General features: G+C 47.5%; 1 protein-coding gene across 2 annotated transcripts in view; it reads left to right on the forward strand.

Moving 5' to 3' along the window:
- Positions 1 to 21,514, forward strand: part of LOC121384079 (peroxidasin-like) — a 28,646-nt gene continuing 7,132 nt past the window's right edge. The window contains exons 1-7 of one of the 2 annotated variants that reach the window (XM_041514301.1): positions 1 to 516; positions 5,970 to 6,099; positions 7,241 to 7,473; positions 16,944 to 17,123; positions 19,168 to 19,255; positions 20,195 to 20,304; positions 20,698 to 20,799. In XM_041514301.1, coding sequence (XP_041370235.1) covers positions 264 to 516; positions 5,970 to 6,099; positions 7,241 to 7,473; positions 16,944 to 17,123; positions 19,168 to 19,255; positions 20,195 to 20,304; positions 20,698 to 20,799 — 1,096 coding nt within the window. In that variant the 5' untranslated portion in view covers positions 1 to 263. Of the gene's footprint in view, positions 517 to 5,969; positions 6,100 to 7,240; positions 7,474 to 7,616; positions 7,668 to 16,943; positions 17,124 to 19,167; positions 19,256 to 20,194; positions 20,305 to 20,697; positions 20,800 to 21,514 lie in introns of those variants that run through there. The other variant, XM_041514302.1, reaches the window with a different exon arrangement.

A 21,514-nucleotide genomic window follows, 5' to 3' on the forward strand; every position in this document is an offset into this window, starting at 1 on the left:
TAACATAATTTTATGGATAATTTAAAATATCTTTTTATCGGCTCTGTATGACACAGGAATAGTCTGTATGTGACAAACGCCGTGTGTAATGGTTTCTTTATAGACATAAACCGCGGGATAGCAACGACACTATCGACTCAGTCGGCTAAAGCACCATTTTATACGTGCACACCTAATCCCCCAATCTGTATCTCGCCCCACTTTGTAAGAAACTGACATACAGTTTTTGGACGTAACAATAAATTAAATTTTCTAAATCATTAATGTTTAACAAAGACACGCGAGTAACAATGACTATTTCGGAGAATATCGTAACTCTGGTGTGTTTACTTGGTATTCTTATGTGTTGCTCGACGACGTGGGCACAGGACCCGGCACCATTCGATCCAACGGTCCCGATGATTTCTCAGATCATAGACTGGGAGGGTCAGCCGGCGCTACGAAACTCTACCTTACTGCAGGTTTTGGCGACCATACAGCAACTACAAGATCAGGACCAGTCGTTTTTTGATTCAGGTTGGTAACAAATTCTACGTTTTTAATAATAATATAATTATCCATGTCTGCATGTAGAAAGGTAGTTTGAAAATATAGTGTTGCATACATGCAAAGCAGACCTCCAACTAGTAGCCAGAGATTAACAAAAAAACTAATCAAATATAATTTAGTAAGATAAAATAATGGACACAATATATTTTTAAACTCCGTGGAACCGACAACATTCTTCGATATGTAGGTTAGTTTTGCTGTTTGATTTATAAACTGACTTTTTTTTTTCATTTTGTTTTTACAAATTAATGATAAAAATAGAACAGTTTTTTATATCTTCAAAACACTTTTCCATTTTCTTTGGGGTTTTTTATGTCAACCCAAACTGAAATTATTCACAAAAACACGCTTAGTGGAGGCTGGTACGAATATCAGGGGGTATGCAGACTTTTTTTTAGCGATGGAATAAAACTCATAGCATACACGCATTTACATCATATATTTTAATAATTAAAAAAATGTAATCCCAGGTGGCACGCAGCTGCGTACCTGAGTATATGTAAGCTAGGCCCCTGAATATAGGACCATTGTCAAATGTTTTCGCTTTGTACACAAAATACATGTCTAACATATCTAAACGTAATTATGTTGTAGTATGTTACATTTGACGGACGCTATAGTTGTGTTTTCGCTTTGTACACAAAATACATGTCTACATATCTAAACGTAATTATGTTGTAGTATGTTACATTTGACGGACGCTATAGTTGTGTTTTCGCTTTGTACACAAAATACATGTCTACATATCTAAACGTAATTATGTTGTAGTATGTTACATTTGACGGACGCTATAGTTGTGTTTTCGCTTTGTACACAAAATACATGTCTACATATCTAAACGTAATTATGTTGTAGTATGTTACATTTGACGGACGCTATAGTTGTGTTTTCGCTTTGTACACAAAATACATAACATATCTAAACGTAATTATGTTGTAGTATGTTACATTTGACGGACGCTATAGTTGTGTTTTCGCTTTGTACACAAAATACATGTCTACATATCTAAACGTAATTATGTTGTAGTATGTTACATTTGACGGACGCTATAGTTGTGTTTTCGCTTTGTACACAAAATACATGTCTACATATCTAAACGTAATTATGTTGTAGTATGTTACATTTGACGGACGCTATAGTTGTGTTTTCGCTTTGTACACAAAATACATAACATATCTAAACGTAATTATGTTGTAGTATGTTACATTTGACGGACGCTATAGTTGTGTTTTCGCTTTGTACACAGAATACATGTCTACATATCTAAACGTAATTATGTTGTAGTATGTTACATTTGACGGACGCTATAGTGAGTTGTTTTTTGTTTTGTTTTTTGTTGGGTTTTTTTTTTTTTTTTGTTTGTTTTTTTTTGGCGGGGGGGGAAGGTTGTTTTGTTTATTTGTTAGATCTTTTAATTAATTTTTATTCAATTAATGCATATGTTTGATGCTATACAAATAGTATATTACCCATAGAAACAACGTGTATACGTGAGTTACAAATGCCAAACCTTTATTGTGGTGTCTCTTTAAGCAGTTGCTTCATGTGGCAATCTGCCATTAGTACCCCCCCCCCCCCACCCCCGCCAAAAGCCCAACAAAACAACACAACACAACACAAAAACAAACAAAAAACCCATTAAAAAAAACCCCAAACAAACCCGTATTGATTAAGACCTTGAACAACAACTTAACACCAACAACAAGTTCGTCAACAGATAGATCCTCTGATGGGAGAGTTCGTTCAGTCAATAACATAACAAGTACAGGGTCTGTCAGTATAATTTGATGGGGTAGGGTTTCAAGACTAGATTAATAGTACCTATAGTTCAGGGATACAGGCCTGACATTACGTAACAAGATACAGTGACGCTGTCAGTAACAGTGGATTGTGGGACGCATGTCTTATCAGAACAGAACAGAACAGAACAGAACTTTATTACGCTCAGGCCGTTTTGAAATAAACCAACAAAAATACCAATCTGATTGTTCTGATAATATTGTTCTGGCTACTGAAAAACGCGAGTGCTCTACCACTGAGCTACATCTGGAACTCGGAGACATTGATCAGATCGCTAACATGGTATAAGGATAACGTGTGGTGTGATACTGTCTTCTTTGCTGTAGTGCTTAATTGGTTAAGCCATCGGACTTAAGGCTGGTAGGTACTGTGTTCGCATTACGGTTCTCGCTCCCACCCAGAACGAGTTTAACAACTCAGTGGGTAGGTGTAAGCTCACTACACCGAACCTTTTCTCACTAACCACTAACAACTAACCCACTGTCCTGGACAGAGAGCCCAGATAGCTGAGATGTGTGCCCAGGACAGCGTGCTTGAACCTTAATTGGCTATAAGAACGAAGATAACTTTAAATGAATGAACACTAATTATGGTGCAGTGATTCTTTAAACTGCAATCCAGCCAAGACGTGTGTAAAACGTGTGGCCTTTATTACTTGTTTCCTTTGGGTTTTCTTTTTGCGTTTTGGCCACGACTGGTATATTAAAGACCGTGGTATGTACTATCTTGTCTGTGGGATGGTGCATGTAAAAGATCCCTTGCTACTAATGGAAACATGTAGCTGGTTTCCTCTCTAAGACTATATGTCAAAATTACCAAATGTTTCACATCCAACAGCCGATGTTTAGTAAATCAATGTGTTCTAGTGGTGTCGTTAAACAAAATTTATTGTTTTGCTTTTTGGTATTTGTTTTTGTTCGATGGGTGTATTTTTAAAATTCTATTCATCTGATTCTATTTATTATTTCACTCATCATCGGGCCTCGTCGTCATCAACATCTTCGTCGTCGTTATTGTCATCATCTACCATCATCATCACTACCATCATCATCATCATCATCATCACCAGTGACGGATCCAGAAAATTCATTATGGGGGGGGGGGGGGCAATGACATGAGGCGGAATGACAAGAGAACTTTGGGGGAGGTTTGGAGGGGATGAGAATTAATATATAATAAAATTATAACTGGCGCAAGATTTAGTAGGGGACGGGTCGCTGGGGCAACCCTAGATCCGCCTCTGATCACCACTACCATCACCATCAAAACAAGGCTTTCATCGGTGAATCGCTATTAAAACCTGTCTTACACGTGTTTTATTCGCTTATTCCGATTAGTACGCATGTGAGTAATCAACATACAGGGGCTGTTACAATCTCAGGTCATAGCTCTACCCGGCTTCACCTGTCAACTCGTACACGCCTTTGGGCGAAACACCTGCAAGCGAAATACACTTTAATCAGATCGACTTTGTGTGTTCACTTTGAATATTTATCAGATTTCGGTTTCAATATGGTTTTGAAGGGTTCAAGGTATGTTTTTGACAAAGACTTGATATCATCTATGAACATGTACCAGATCTGCTGAAAATTACATAGAAAAATACAAAATAGCTTTACAAAAAACAAGAAGAAAAACCCTTCATTGAAACAAAGCAAATAAACAAAGCAAAATAAAACATCCACACCTGCTTTTTAAATACCCTAAAACAACAATTAATCACTAAAAACTACAAACAAAATTACAACAACTAAAAACACAATACAACAATAGAATAGAATAGAATAGAATAGAATAGATGTTTAACGACACCCCAGAACGACAAATACATCGGCTATTGGATGTCAAACTGGTAAAGGCAAAACATTAAGTGATGCATGAATGAATGAATGTTTAACAACATCCAAGCATGAAAAATACATCGGCTATTGGGTGTCAAACTATGGTTAATGCAAACATAAAGTGATGATCAACATCAATCTAAAAATACAAAAGTTCAAGTAAAACAGTGTAAAGAACTGTGCATAAAATACAAATATGACAGATAAATAAAATTAAAATTTAGAATAAAAGTCGGTATCACGAAGAAATTGTAACAAAAGTTCAGGATGCAATCGAAATGATTCCATCACATTTCTTCGTCCAAAGATATCACTGACAGTGCTCACACTGAGGTGGAGGATTCTTCTTCAAGATAATGAATGAGTCAAATATGTATGACCGATGCGAGCACGACACAAGACTATTTCACCCTTCTTGCACCGGCTATAGGAGGACTGCCACTCTTCCAAGACTGGCTTGACACCATGAAGCTTGTTCGCAATCGCACCGTTCCACTCCACTTGCCAGGTCGAAAAGATAAATTGATTAATATCGTGTTTAAAATCAGTATACGGCACACCGACCCTGGCATGAGGCAAATCCAAAGCAGACTTGGCAGCTGAATCTGCCTTTTCATTACCCCTGACGCCAACATAGCTGGGTACCCAACAAAATACAATGTCTTTATTACAAAACAGCAAATTAAACAAACAACGAGCAAAACAAAATATATGATACGACGTCTATTCGGTTTTTAATTTTTGTGGGTGCCATAGAAATAATAATTTCTCTAGTAATAGTCTAGAATCATTTTTAATTCCATGTAAATTTAATAAAGACAGTCGACAATATATAACTATACTACATATACTTTCGGTGCATAACATTCACTTTGTAGTAATACATTTTAAAATTATTTTACCAATGTACATATACTCCAAAACTGCAAGGGGCGGGACGTACCCCAGTGGTACAGCGTTCGCTGATATCAATCGCCGTCGGGGGGCCCATGGGGCTATTTCTCGTTCCAGCCAGTGCACCACGACTGGTATATCAAAGGCCGTGGTATGTACTACCCTGTCTGTGGGATGGTGCATATAAAGTATTCCTTGCTGCTAATCGAAAAGAGTAGCCCATGAAGTGACGACAGCGGGTTTCCTCTCATTATCTGTGTGGTCCTTAACCATATGTTTGGCGCCATATAACCGTAAATAAGTTGAGTGCGTCGTTAAATAAAAATTTCTTTCTTTTTTCTTTCAAAACTGCTAATAATATTGATATTAATTAAAGTTAAACTAGAACCAACAGTAAATTGAAGTATAACCAACAGTTGCGTTATGAACGATGTGGCCATAATTACATGATCAAATGTGAACTGGAAAACCGTTCTTCGTAATCACAATCGTAACTCTCAACAAGACAGACACTATTTTGGATTCGTTGTATTTGGGTTTTGGATTTGAACAATGACTGCAACAAGGTTCATTGTGTGAAACCAGTCCTGGTATTCCTTTATTCTACAGAAAAGTCCTCTGCATTGACCAAGCATCATTAGCAGACAGGAATATATATGTGCTGGAATCTTATAAATTCCACTCCGAATTAATTTTAATTAAAAAAAGCATTTAGTTTTATACCAAATAAAGAAGAAGAAATAAATATTAAAAACAAACCCTACCTGTGATAGTTTTATTATTCATAACTCTTTACATTGCTTTCTTAATTATATATAATGTAAATAATCATTCATTCGATCATTCATCCATTCATTCTCTGTTTGTGTTTTCTGCCCAACACAGGCGTGGATTTCTCCAAGGGGTTCAACACGATCTCCCAGCAGTCTATTTTCCTCAACACCAAGCAGCAAGCCAGTATCCTGGGCAGACGACAGAGACAGAGAATTGCCCTCATTAACCTCCTCGCAAGACAGTAAGCATCCACTGTAGCTCTAGGCTCAATGTAGGTTCAGTCTATAGCTTCAACAGTTAGGGTCAAGTTAACTAGGTGAAGTGAATAGGTTCAATAGATAAGTTATATGTATTGACGTAAATAAAAGGAGAGTCAGACGTTGACAGTGACTAACAGATAACTTTACAGAGTACACGTATTGACTTATATGGAACAAGATGCAGACACTGATTGTGACTGACTGAGATAACGTTATAATTAAAGTTTGTTTTATTTAACGACACCACTAGAGCACATTGATTAATTAATCATCGGCTATTGGATGTCAAACATTTGGTATTTCTTACTCGTAGTCATCAGAGGAAACCCGCTACATTTTTCTTAATGCAGCAAAGGATCTTTTATATGCACGTTCCCACAGACAGGAAAGCACATACCAAGGCCTTTGACCAGTTGTGGTGCACTGGTTGGAACGAGAAAAAACAACCAGTTAAATGGATCCATCGAGGTGGTTCGATCCTGCGACGCAAGCACCTCAAGCGAGTACTCAACCGACTGAGCTAAATCCCGCCCATAACTTTATAGAGTACACACATATTGACGTAATTGGAAGAAGACACAGACATTGACAGTGACTAACTGAGATAATTTTATAGAGTATACACATATTGACGTAATTGGAAGAAGACGCAGACATTGACAGTGACTAACTGAGATAACTTTATAGAGTACACACATATTGACGTAAATGGAAGAAGACGCAGACATTGACAGTGACTAACTGAAATAACTTTATCGAGTACACACATATTGACGTAAATGGAAGAAGACGCAGACATTGACAGTGACTAACTGAGATAATTTTATAGAGTACACACATATTGACGTAATTGGAAGAAGACGCAGACATTGACAGTGACTAACTGAGATAACTTTATAGAGTACACACATATTGACGTAAATGGAAGAAGACGCAGACATTGACAGTCACTAACTGAAATAACTTTATCGAGTACACACATATTGACGTAAATAGAAGAAGACGCAGACATTGACAGTGACTAACTGAGATAACTTTATAGAGTATACACGTATTGACGTAAATGGAAGACGATGCAGAATAGGCCTGTCATTCACTGTTACCGTATGGTGTGTCTCGCAGGTTCAACATGTCGCGGACAGACGTGTCCAGGGCTCTAGGTGGTCTTCTCGCGGGCTCGGACCTGTCTCACCTGACCACCCAGGGCAAGGGCTGTCAGCCCGGGTTCTCCTTCACGTGCGACCAGAAGCAGAAATACCGGACGGCGGACGGAACGTGCAACAACCTGCAGAACCCGTTCTGGGGCAAGTCGTTCATCGCCATGAGGCGGTTCGTGAAGCCATTGTACGATGACGGTAATCAACTTTGTTACTTAGCTTATCTATTACATTAATGTCTGGGGCAAGTCGTTCATCGCCATGAGGCGGTTCGTGAAGCCATTGTACGATGACGGTAATCAGCTACGTTATTTGGCTTATCTATTACATTAATGTCTGGGGCAAGTCGTTCATCGCCATGAGGCGGTTCGTGAAGCCATTGTACGATGACGGTAATCAGCTACGTTATTTGGCTTATTCATTTCATCATCCATTTGCAAAGAATGTTCAGGTTTTAATATCAAACCTCATCGGAAAGATATTTGAAGCATGATACCATTTATCTTAGAAGGGAGATCCTCCACGAATTTGTATCTTTTGGTGGCATCAGCTGCAGTTTCTTAGCATCTGATGAGCACATAGCGATGTTTCAGATGATAATTTTTGATTATTTTAAAGGTTATTGTCATTGGTTTTATATTTTAAAAATATAATACTAAGATAAAAGTTACGATCCTGAGTGGTGGTTTCGTCGATGATGGTACGGTGGATGGGTATGTGGATGGATGCCTGGTGTCGATGATGGTAGGGTGGGTGGGTGGGTATGTGGGGGATGCCTGGCGTCGATGATGGTAGGGTGGGTGGGTATGTGGAGGAATGATGCGTGGGTGGATGGGTATGTGGAGGGATACCTGGCGTCGATGATGGTAGGGTGGGTGGGTATGTGATGGGATGATGGGTGGGTGGGTGGGTATATGGAGGGGATATCTGGCGTCGATGATGGCCGGGTGGGTGGGTATGTGGAGGGGATGACGGTATGGCGGGTGGGTATGTGGGGGGATGCCTGGCGTCGATGATGGTAGGGTGGATGGGTATGTGGAGGATGATGGTATGTGGGTGGGTATGTGGTGGGATGCCTGGCGTCGATGATGGTTGTGTGGGTGGGTATGTGGAGGGGATGATGGTAGGGTCGGTGGGTATGTGGGGGGATGCCTGGCGTCGATGATGGTAGGGTGGGTGGGTATGTGGAGGGATGATGGTAGTAGCATGAGTGTGTATGTGGAGGGGATATCTGGCGTCGATGATGGTTGGGTGGGTATGTGGAGATATGATGGTAGGGTGGGTGGGTATGTGGAGGGGATATCTGGTGTCGATGATGGTAGGGTGGGTGGGTATGTGGAGGGATGCCGGTAGGTGGGTGGGTATGTGGTGGGATGCCTGGTGTCGATGATTGCCGGGTGTGTGGGTGTGTGGAGGGGATGTGGTAGGTGGGTGGGTGTGTGGTGGGATGCCTGGCGTCGATGATGGTTGGGTGGGTATGTGGAGGGATGATGGTAGGGTGGGTGGGTATGTGGTGGGATGTCTGGCGTTGATGGTGGTTGGGTGGGTGAGTATGTGGAGGGATGATGGTAGGGTGGGTGGATATGTGGTGGGATGCCTGGCGTTGATGGTGGTTGGGTGGGTGAGTATGTGGAGGGATGATGGTAGGGTGGGTGGGTATGTGGGGGGATGCCTGGCGTTGATGGTGGTTGGGTGGGTGAGTATGTGGAGGGATGATGGTAGGGTGGGTGGGTATGTGGGGGGATGCCTGGCGTCGATGATGGTAGGGTGGGTGGGTATGTGGAGGGATGATGGTAGTAGCCTGAGTGTGTATGTGGAGGGGATATCTGGCGTCGATGATGGTTGGGTGGGTATGTGGAGATATGATGGTAGGGTGGGTGGGTATGTGGAGGGGATATCTGGTGTCGATGATGGTAGGGTGGGTGGGTATGTGGAGGGATGCCGGTAGGTGGGTGGGTATGTGGTGGGATGCCTGGTGTCGATGATTGCCGGGTGTGTGGGTGTGTGGAGGGGATGTGGTAGGTGGGTGGGTGTGTGGTGGGATGCCTGGCGTCGATGATGGTTGGGTGGGTATGTGGAGGGATTATGGTAGGGTGGGTGGGTATGTGGTGGGATGTCTGGCGTTGATGGTGGTTGGGTGGGTGAGTATGTGGAGGGATGATGGTAGGGTGGGTGGATATGTGGTGGGATGCCTGGCGTCGATGATGGTTGGGTGGGTATGTGGAGGGATGATGGTAGGGTGGGTGGGTATGTGGTGGGATGTCTGGCGTTGATGGTGGTTGGGTGGGTGAGTATGTGGAGGGATGATGGTAGGGTGGGTGGATATGTGGTGGGATGCCTGGCGTTGATGGTGGTTGGGTGGGTGAGTATGTGGAGGGATGATGGTAGGGTGGGTGGGTATGTGGGGGGATGCCTGGCGTTGATGGTGGTTGGGTGGGTGAGTATGTGGAGGGATGATGGTAGGGTGGGTGGGTATGTGGGGGGATGCCTGGCGTCGATGATGGTAGGGTGGGTGGGTATGTGGAGGGATGATGGTAGTAGCCTGAGTGTGTATGTGGAGGGGATATCTGGCGTCGATGATGGTTGGGTGGGTATGTGGAGATATGATGGTAGGGTGGGTGGGTATGTGGAGGGGATATCTGGTGTCGATGATGGTAGGGTGGGTGGGTATGTGGAGGGATGCCGGTAGGTGGGTGGGTATGTGGTGGGATGCCTGGTGTCGATGATTGCCGGGTGTGTGGGTGTGTGGAGGGGATGTGGTAGGTGGGTGGGTGTGTGGTGGGATGCCTGGCGTCGATGATGGTTGGGTGGGTATGTGGAGGGATGATGGTAGGGTGGGTGGGTATGTGGTGGGATGTCTGGCGTTGATGGTGGTTGGGTGGGTGAGTATGTGGAGGGATGATGGTAGGGTGGGTGGATATGTGGTGGGATGCCTGGCGTTGATGGTGGTTGGGTGGGTGAGTATGTGGAGGGATGATGGTAGGGTGGGTGGGTATGTGGGGGGATGCCTGGCGTTGATGGTGGTTGGGTGGGTGAGTATGTGGAGGGATGATGGTAGGGTGGGTGGGTATGTGGGGGGATGCCTGGCGTCGATGATGGTAGGGTGGGTGGGTATGTGGAGGGATGATGGTAGTAGCCTGAGTGTGTATGTGGAGGGGATATCTGGCGTCGATGATGGTTGGGTGGGTATGTGGAGATATGATGGTAGGGTGGGTGGGTATGTGGAGGGGATATCTGGTGTCGATGATGGTAGGGTGGGTGGGTATGTGGAGGGATGCCGGTAGGTGGGTGGGTATGTGGTGGGATGCCTGGTGTCGATGATTGCCGGGTGTGTGGGTGTGTGGAGGGGATGTGGTAGGTGGGTGGGTGTGTGGTGGGATGCCTGGCGTCGATGATGGTTGGGTGGGTATGTGGAGGGATGATGGTAGGGTGGGTGGGTATGTGGTGGGATGTCTGGCGTTGATGGTGGTTGGGTGGGTGAGTATGTGGAGGGATGATGGTAGGGTGGGTGGATATGTGGTGGGATGCCTGGCGTTGATGGTGGTTGGGTGGGTGAGTATGTGGAGGGATGATGGTAGGGTGGGTGGGTATGTGGGGGGATGCCTGGCGTTGATGGTGGTTGGGTGGGTGAGTATGTGGAGGGATGATGGTAGGGTGGGTGGGTATGTGGAGGGGATACCTGGCGTCGATGATGGTAGGGTGGGTGTGCATGTGGAGGGATGATGGTAGGGTGGGTGTGCATGAGGAGGGATGATGGTAGGGTGGGTGTGCATGTGGAGGGATGATGGTAGGGTGGGTGTGCATGTGGAGGGATGATGGTAGGTGGGTGGGTATGTGGAGGGGATACCTGGCGTGGATGATGGTAGCGTGGGTGTGCATGTGGAGGGATGATGGTAGGGTGGGTGTGCATGTGGAGGGATGATGGTAGGGTGGGTGTGCACGTGGAGGGATGATGGTGGGTGTGCATGTGGAAGGATGATGGTAGGGTGGGTGTGCATGTGGAGGGATGATGGTAGGGTGGGTGTGCATGTGGAGGGATGATGGTAGGGTGGGTGTGCATGTGGAGGGATGATGGTGGATGTGCATGTGGAGGGATGATGGTAGGGTGGGTGGGTATGTGGAGGGGATGATGGTAGGGTCGGTGGGTATGTGGGGGGATGCCTGGCGTCGATGATGGTAGGGTGGGTGGGTATGTGGAGGGATGATGGTAGGGTGGGTGGATATGTGGTGGGATGCCTGGCGTTGATGGTGGTTGGGTGGGTGAGTATGTGGAGGGATGATGGTAGGGTGGGTGGGTATGTGGGGGGATGCCTGGCGTTGATGGTGGTTGGGTGGGTGAGTATGTGGAGGGATGATGGTAGGGTGGGTGGGTATGTGGGGGGATGCCTGGCGTCGATGATGGTAGGGTGGGTGGGTATGTGGAGGGATGATGGTAGTAGCCTGAGTGTGTATGTGGAGGGGATATCTGGCGTCGATGATGGTTGGGTGGGTATGTGGAGATATGATGGTAGGGTGGGTGGGTATGTGGAGGGGATATCTGGTGTCGATGATGGTAGGGTGGGTGGGTATGTGGAGGGATGCCGGTAGGTGGGTGGGTATGTGGTGGGATGCCTGGTGTCGATGATTGCCGGGTGTGTGGGTGTGTGGAGGGGATGTGGTAGGTGGGTGGGTGTGTGGTGGGATGCCTGGCGTCGATGATGGTTGGGTGGGTATGTGGAGGGATGATGGTAGGGTGGGTGGGTATGTGGTGGGATGTCTGGCGTTGATGGTGGTTGGGTGGGTGAGTATGTGGAGGGATGATGGTAGGGTGGGTGGATATGTGGTGGGATGCCTGGCGTTGATGGTGGTTGGGTGGGTGAGTATGTGGAGGGATGATGGTAGGGTGGGTGGGTATGTGGGGGGATGCCTGGCGTTGATGGTGGTTGGGTGGGTGAGTATGTGGAGGGATGATGGTAGGGTGGGTGGGTATGTGGAGGGGATACCTGGCGTCGATGATGGTAGGGTGGGTGTGCATGTGGAGGGATGATGGTAGGGTGGGTGTGCATGAGGAGGGATGATGGTAGGGTGGGTGTGCATGTGGAGGGATGATGGTAGGGTGGGTGTGCATGTGGAGGGATGATGGTAGGTGGGTGGGTATGTGGAGGGGATACCTGGCGTGGATGATGGTAGCGTGGGTGTGCATGTGGAGGGATGATGGTAGGGTGGGTGTGCATGTGGAGGGATGATGGTAGGGTGGGTGTGCACGTGGAGGGATGATGGTGGGTGTGCATGTGGAAGGATGATGGTAGGGTGGGTGTGCATGTGGAGGGATGATGGTAGGGTGGGTGTGCATGTGGAGGGATGATGGTAGGGTGGGTGTGCATGTGGAGGGATGATGGTGGATGTGCATGTGGAGGGATGATGGTAGGGTGGGTGGGTATGTGGAGGGGATGATGGTAGGGTCGGTGGGTATGTGGGGGGATGCCTGGCGTCGATGATGGTAGGGTGGGTGGGTATGTGGAGGGATGATGGTAGTAGCCTGAGTGTGTATGTGGAGGGGATATCTGGCGTCGATGATGGTTGTGTGGGTGGGTATGTGGAGGGGATGATGGTAGGGTCGGTGGGTATGTGGGGGGATGCCTGGCGTCGATGATGGTAGGGTGGGTGGGTATGTGGAGGGATGATGGTAGTAGCCTGAGTGTGTATGTGGAGGGGATATCTGGCGTCGATGATGGTTGGGTGGGTATGTGGAGATATGATGGTAGGGTGGGTGGGTATGTGGAGGGGATATCTGGTGTCGATGATGGTAGGGTGGGTGGGTATGTGGAGGGATGCCGGTAGGTGGGTGGGTATGTGGTGGGATGCCTGGTGTCGATGATTGCCGGGTGTGTGGGTGTGTGGAGGGGATGTGTTAGGTGGGTGGGTGTGTGGTGGGATGCCTGGCGTCGATGATGGTTGGGTGGGTATGTGGAGGGATGATGGTAGGGTGGGTGGGTATGTGGTGGGATGTCTGGCGTTGATGGTGGTTGGGTGGGTGAGTATGTGGAGGGATGATGGTAGGGTGGGTGGGTATGTGGTGGGATGTCTGGCGTTGATGGTGGTTGGGTGGGTGAGTATGTGGAGGGATGATGGTAGGGTGGGTGGGTATGTGGGGGGATGCCTGGCGTTGATGGTGGTTGGGTGGGTGAGTATGTGGAGGAATGATGGTAGGGTGGGTGGGTATGTGGAGGGGATACCTGGCGTCGATGATGGTAGGGTGGGTGTGCATGTGGAGGCATGATGGTAGGGTGGGTGTGCATGAGGAGGGATGATGGTAGGGTGGGTGTGCATGTGGAGGGATGATGGTAGGGTGGGTGTGCATGTGGAGGGATGATGGTAGGTGGGTGGGTATGTGGAGGGGATACCTGGCGTGGATGATGGTAGGGTGGGTGTGCATGTGGAGGGATGATGGTAGGGTGGGTGTGCATGTGGAGGGATGATGGTAGGGTGGGTGTGCATGTGGAGGGATGATGGTGGGTGTGCATGTGGAGGGATGATGGTAGGGTGGGTGTGCATGTGGAGGGATGATGGTAGGGTGGGTGTGCATGTGGAGGGATGATGGTGGGTGTGCATGTGGAGGGATGATGGTAGGGTGGGTGGGTATGTGGAGGGATGATGGTAGGGTCGGTGGGTATGTGGGGGGATGCCTGGCGTCGATGATGGTAGGGTGGGTGGGTATGTGGAGGGATGATGGTAGTAGCCTGAGTGTGTATGTGGAGGGGATATCTGGCGTCGATGATGGTTGGGTGGGTATGTGGAGATATGATGGTAGGGTGGGTGGGTATGTGGAGGGGATATCTGGTGTCGATGATGGTAGGGTGGGTGGGTATGTGGAGGGATGCCGGTAGGTGGGTGGGTATGTGGTGGGATGCCTGGTGTCGATGATTGCCGGGTGTGTGGGTGTGTGGAGGGGATGTGGTAGGTGGGTGGGTGTGTGGTGGGATGCCTGGCGTCGATGATGGTTGGGTGGGTATGTGGAGGGATGATGGTAGGGTGGGTGGGTATGTGGTGGGATGTCTGGCGTTGATGGTGGTTGGGTGGGTGAGTATGTGGAGGGATGATGGTAGGGTGGGTGGGTATGTGGTGGGATGCCTGGCGTTGATGGTGGTTGGGTGGGTGAGTATGTGGAGGGATGATGGTAGGGTGGGTGTGTATGTGGGGGGATGCCTGGCGTTGATGGTGGTTGGGTGGGTGAGTATGTGGAGGGATGATGGTAGGGTGGGTGGGTATGTGGAGGGGATACCTGGCGTCGATGATGGTAGGGTGGGTGTGCATGTGGAGGGATGATGGTAGGGTGGGTGTGCATGTGGAGGGATGATGGTAGGGTGGGTGTGCATGTGGAGGGATGATGGTAGGTGGGTGGGTATGTGGAGGGGATACCTGGCGTGGATGATGGTAGGGTGGGTGTGCATGTGGAGGGATGATGGTAGGGTGGGTGTGCATGTGGAGGGATGATGGTAGGGTGGGTGTGCATGTGGAGGGATGATGGTGGGTGTGCATGTGGAGGGATGATGGTAGGGTGGGTGTGCATGTGGAGGGATGATGGTAGGTGGGTGGGTATGTGGAGGGGATACCTGGCGTCGATGATGGTAGGATGGGTGGGTATGTGAAGGGATGATGGTAGGGTGGGTGGGTATGTGGTGGGATGCCTGGTGTCGATGATTGCCGGGTGTGTGGGTGTGTGGAGGGATGATGGTAGGGTGGGTGGGTATGTGGAGGGATGATGGTAGGTGGGTGGGTATGTGGTGGGATGCCTGGCGTCGATGATGGCCGGGTGGGTGTGCATGTGGAGGGAATGATGGTAGTAGGCTGGGTATGTGGTGGGATGCCTGGTGTCGATGATTGCCGGGTGGGTGGGTGGGTGGAGGGATGATGGTAGGGTGGGTGGGTATGTGGAGGGATGATGGTAGGGTGGGTGGGTATGTGGTGGGATGCCTGGTGTCGATGATTGCCGGGTGGGTGGGTGTGTGGAGGGATGATGGTAGGGTGGGTGTGCATGTGGAGGGATGATGGTAGGGTGGGTGGGTATGTGGTGGGATGCCTGGTGTCGATGATGGTAGGGTGGGTGTGCATGTTGAGGGATGATGGTAGGGTGGGTGGGTATGTGGTGGGATGTCTGGTGTCGATGATTGCCGGGTGGGTGGGTGTGTGGTGGGATGCTTGGCGTTGATGATGGTCGGGTGGGTGAGTATGTGGAGGGGAAGATGGTCAGCTGGGTGGGTATGTGGGGGGGGGGGGATGCCTGGCGTCGATGATTGCCGGGTGGGTGGGTATGTGGAGGGGAAGATGGTCAGCTGGGTGGGTATGTGGGGGGGGGGGATGCCTGGCGTCGATGATTGCCGGGTGGGTGAGTATGTGGAGGGGAAGATGGTCAGCTGGGTGGGTGTGTGGTGGGATGCTTGGCGTTGATGATGGACGGGTGGGTGAGTATGTGGAGGGGAGTATGGTCAGCTGGGTGGGTATGTGGGGGGGGGGGGATGCCTGGCGTCGATGATGGTAGGGTGGGTGCGTAGGTATGTCAGGGGATGTCTGGTGTCGATGATGGTAGGCTGGGTTATGTGGAGGGATGCCTGGTTCCTGACAGCTTAAATATTGCTTCATATGCATGCGATCTCCAGAGGTATATATTCTGTCATATATTGTTTACTCTCCTGTCGTGTTGTTGTCAAATCCACAAATGCCATCACCAGGACCAACGATTGTTTGATTGTGTACAGCCATAGAATCTGCATATACTGTTTCATATTGGGATCCACATGGAACATTATATGTGTCGTTATCATTTTCCAAAATATTCTCTCAATGTCATTTTTATCCATACACTATTATACCAATCGTTGTGACTGAAATACTGTACGACGTTGCTATAGTAGTCTTGGGTCCGGTTGGATCCTATTGATCAATGAGCGCGGTACGACGTTGCTATAGTAGTCTTGGGTCCGGTTGGATCCTATTGATCAATGAACGCGGTACGACGTTGCTATAGTAGTCTTGGGTCCGGTTGGATCCTATTGATCAATGAACGCGGTACGACGTTGCTATTGTAGTCTTGGGTCCGGTTGGATCCTATTGATCAATGAGCGCGGTACGACGTTGCTATAGTAGTCTTGGGTCCGGTTGGATCCTATTGATCAATGAACGCGGTACGACGTTGCTATAGTAGTCTTGGGTCCGGTTGGATCCTATTGATCAATGAACGCGGTACGACGTTGCTATAGTAGTCTTGGGTCCGGTTGGATCCTATTGATCAATGAGCGCGGTACGATGTTGCTATAGTAGTCTGGGGTCCGGTTGGAACCTATTGGTCAATGAATGGTAAACTTATAATTGTGACTACAATAGGCCTAATGTCACGCAATTAAAATATTTTTATACCAAAATATCACATGAGGGGTCATAATAATCATATCAATATATTCCGAGACATAACCTGAATAGAAAGCAGAAGGCCTGAACTACTGACAGACCCCAGGTGTACGGATTATTAAGTTCTGGGACTGTACTGATGAGGCTTAATATCCCTTTACACGGTTCTGAAATGCCAAACCGATTTGATTTAGCATTAATTAAATAAATCTTCTGTTATGTCACTTATGATATGTGATCTGGTTGAGTAAGAAAATGTTCATATCCATGGCTTTACATTGTAGGCGTGTCCTTCCCGCGTGCAAGGGGCAGAAACGGAGGTGTGCTGCCGAGCCCCCGTTTCGTGAGCTCCATGCTGCATGCCTCGAGACAGCCGATTCCTGATGATGAGTTCGTCACCCACATGGTGATGCAGTGGGGGCAGTTCCTCGACCACGACATCACCAGCACGCCAGTTCACAGAGGTAAACACGTGTGTGTGTGGAGGGGGGGGGGGGCAGTTCCTCGACCACGACATCACCAGCACGCCAAATCACAGAGGTAAACACACGTGTGTGTGTGTCGGGGGGGGGGGGGGCAGTTCCTCGACCACGACATCACCAGCATGCCAGTTCACAGAGGTAAACTCGTGTGTATGTGGAGGGGGGGGGGGGCAGTTCCTCGACCACGACATCACCAGCACGTTAAATCACAGAGGTAAACACACGTGTGTATATGTGTGTGTGTGGGGGGGGGGGGGGGGGCAGTTCCTCGACCACGACATCACCAGCATGCCAGTTCACAGAGGTAAACACGTGTGTATGTGGAGGGGGGGGGGGGCAGTTCCTCGACCACGACATCACCAGCACGCCAAATCACAGAGGTAAACACACGTGTGTGTGTGGGGGGGGGGGGGGGGGGCAGTTCCTCGACCACGACATCACCAGCATGCCAGTTCACAGAGGTAAACTCGTGTGTATGTGGAGGGGGGGGGGGGGGACAGTTCCTCGACCACGACATCACCAGCACGCCAGTTCACAGAGGTAAACACGTGTGTATGTGGGGGTGGTGGGGGGGGGGGCAGTTCCTCGATCACGACATCACTAGCACGCCAGTTCACAGAGGTAAACACGTGTGTATGTGGGGGTGGTGGGGGGGGGCAGTTCCTCGATCACGACATCACTAGCACGCCAGTTCACAGAGGTAAACACACGTGTGTGTGTGTGGGGGGGGGGGGGGCAGTTCCTCGACCACGAAATCACCAGCACGCCAGTTCACAGAGGTAAACACGTGTGTATGTGGAGGGGGGGGGGGGCAGTTCCTCGACCACATCACCAGCACGCCAGTTCACAGAGGTAAACACGTGTGTATGTTGGGGGGGGGGGACAGTTCCTCGACCACATCACGAGCATGCCAGTTCACAGAGTAAACACGTGTGTATGTTGGGGGGGGGGGGACAGTTCCTCGACCACGACATCACCAGCACGCCTGTTCACAGAGGTAAACACGTGTGTATGTGGAGGGGGGGGGGGACTGTTCCTCGACCACGACATCACCAGTACGCCAGTTCACAGAGGTAAACACACGTGTGTGTGTGTGTGTGGTGGGGGGGGGGGGCAGTTCCTCGACCACGACATCACCAGCACGCCAGTTCACAGAGGTAAACACACGTGTGTGTGTGGGAGGGGGGGGGGGAGACAGTTCCTCGACCACGACATCACCAGTACGCCAGTTCACAGAGGTAAACACACGTGTGTGTGTGTGTGGTGGGGGGGGGGGGCAGTTCCTCGACCACGACATCACCAGCACGCCAGTTCACAGAGGTAAACACACGTGTGTGTGTGTGGGGGGGGGGGGGGGGGGGGAGACAGTTCCTCGACCACGACATCACCAGCACGCCAGTTCACAGAGGTGAACACACGTGTGTGGGATAGATGGGAACATGTCTATTAAAATACCTCCAGAAAAATATACTTAGGAGCAGTTCACAGTTATGAACGTTTTCACAACAGTACATGTCTTACTGTTTTTGGTAGCGCCTCATAAAACATACATAAATTATAGCTTTTGTAAGGAATATATTTTATCAACATTGTTTGTTTAGTACCCCTTCCCACCTCTTCCCAGGGTACGGTTTGTACTTTTGTCAAACTGAATGGCGCCCGACACAGCCGACGAGGTATATGTGTGAGATTTATTGTATCAAAATACGATGTCTCACTGTTGCTGAGTTTAAAGTAATCTGATCGGCTGATCTATGTTGATGACTCAGACGCCAAAGCTAATTCACCCTATGAAATTATCATTAACGAAACCGACGTTTTAGTTATCTAAACAAGTACAACTTAAAAACTCCTTTCTTAAAAACACGTCAAGCTATTTGGGTTTTTTTTAATTGTTGTTGTTGTTTCTGCTATTTTTTTATTTTCGTAAATGTAGAGGCCCTGATGTTTTGTATTAGTTGACTATGTCAGATGATGTGGGGGCGATTTTGCACCTTTGATTGACTTGTATCATGTCGTTCTCCAGGTTTGTCCGGATCTGCGGTCACCTGCTGCGTGGATGATCTGGTTCCTGCCAATCTGAGTCAGGCCATCCTCAACAATCTCAGACACAGGTTTGTCAGTCATTCTGTCGTTTTAAATTTCAGTCTCAGACACAGGTTTGTCAGTCATTCTATCATTTTAAACTTCAGTCTCAGACACAGGTTTGTCAGTCATTCTATCATTTTAAACTTCAGTCTCAGACACAGGTTTGTCAGTCATTCTGTCATTTTAAACTTCAGTCTCAGACACAGGTTTGTCAGTCATTCTGTCATTTTAAACTTCAGTCTCAGACACAGGTTTGTCAGCGATTCTGTCATTTAGACTTTTGTTCCGCCAGTTGACCGATGCTCGTACATATCCCCTGAAAGTTGCGATCACTGAAATATGTTCAAACATCATAAACTGGGGTGTTATTGTTGCTGATACCCGCAACATTAATGTGTAACAGTTAAGCATCACCATGTCATGCGCTAAAATATATATTCAATATTACATTTAGACAGATGGCGACAGGGAAAGCACCTGTAAGCATTTGTATTGGGTCCATTGTGAAATATGTTCGATGTAGCTTCGCAAGCCAAGGTACCATTGAATATCTGTGCAGTATACTGTACGGACTCGTACCTTGTCTTGCGAAGGTGGATATGTCCAAGAATATAAGGTACTCCGGCAAGTTTATTCGTAGTCCACAACTCAGCTTAACCCTAACCCTGGTGTTGTAATTGAACAAATAATCGAGTGCCAGCTGAGTATTTCAGCTGCAGTGGAAGTATAATGCGGCCGAACTATCCTATGCTTATGAACTTATTATCATCACTTTCTAACTTACTGATCTTCAACTATATTAACATGGCTATGTCCACTGGAGGTTCAGGCTCGTCCGCCATGGGCATAACCTCTGGGTATTCCAATAACTGTGTCCAGGGCAGAATGGGGGTGAAGTTTGAGGTGGGCGAAATTAGAAATAAGTTAGAAATAACTTACTGATGCTGTTACGCTTTCACTTTCAGAGATATCTGTTTTCCTATAGCAGTGCCACGGAATGATCATAGGTTTGGTCACCGGTCGTGTCTCAACTTCGTGCGGTCTATCCAGGTGGCCAATGCGGACTGCTCGGATGGTATGTTCCTTTGATTCATTTGCAAACGAGCACAATAATACAGCTTATTACAAACAAATGTTGCAGTGTACCAACTCAGAGAATTCAAATTTCGAAGTTTACCGGTAAAAATTAAGCTGCAACTCTGGTAGTAATTTGTGACGTTCCAATAAATTAATATACTTTTAGTTAGTATAATTTGTTATGCAGTATATACTAGACGTTAATTCCAGTACAGGGTATAATTAAAAATAAAATGGAGCTCTGCTAAAATGAAAGCTGGTAATAAAAGCATTCTTTAAATTTATGAAAGTTATTTGACAAGGTTTTCTTGTAGATTGATTAAAGACTAGAATATATGCATAAAATTAATATAAAACATTGTTCACTAAATCTATTGGGATCTTACATCAGTTCCGGTTGAGCAGCTCAATCAGCTAACAGCGTACGTGGACGGTTCTCAGATTTACGGGTCGACAGAGGAGGAAGAGAAATCTCTGAGGACAGGAATGAACGGTAAGCTTTCCACTTGGAACACCTTGTCTGATTACACGTTTCCTAGATATCCTGCCTCGGAGAAGGAAATGGTTAAGATATATTATTCTCAAAAACAAATTAAAATGTAAAAATAATTGTTTTAGGGTTAAAATTGCATTGCTGCATGGGTAATACATCTTGATTAACGAGTGCGAATCTTTTTTACCGAGACTATCTGGCTTTGTATTGCTAAGAACAAACAAAATACATTTCTGGTCTCTGGTCAGCGCGCGTGTCGATTTTGACACTCGTGCGTCAACATTTTTTTATTTAATTTCCCGCGGTATGACGTCAAATTTTGAAGGCGTAACCTGTGGGTTGTACAGACCCCCCCCCCCCCCCCCATACTACTGTTTAGGAAAATATTTAGGGTGCCAAGGCAAAGGAGGGGGCACCATGGCCATTGAGGATGGACAAGGCAAATGAGGAGGATGTAACAAAACTAAATATACCGACCTTTACTGTGCAATCCATGATTTACCAACAAGAAAAAAGCCGCATCTCCGTATAAATTCTGGAACCTTTGTCTGACCAAAGACCGACTCTGGTTTTTTACCTAAACGATAGGTGGTACATCCGATGTTTTATTCGTTGAAGTCGAGGTCTCGGTGCTCGGGTATTACCCACAAGGCCTTTAATACAAATCTGATTGGCTGAATCATTGTATGGTATGGGTCTACCAATTCCCACAAAT

The sequence above is a fragment of the Gigantopelta aegis genome, chromosome 10 (assembly GCF_016097555.1).
Source record: "Gigantopelta aegis isolate Gae_Host chromosome 10, Gae_host_genome, whole genome shotgun sequence".
Lineage (NCBI taxonomy): Eukaryota > Metazoa > Mollusca > Gastropoda > Neomphalida > Peltospiridae > Gigantopelta > Gigantopelta aegis.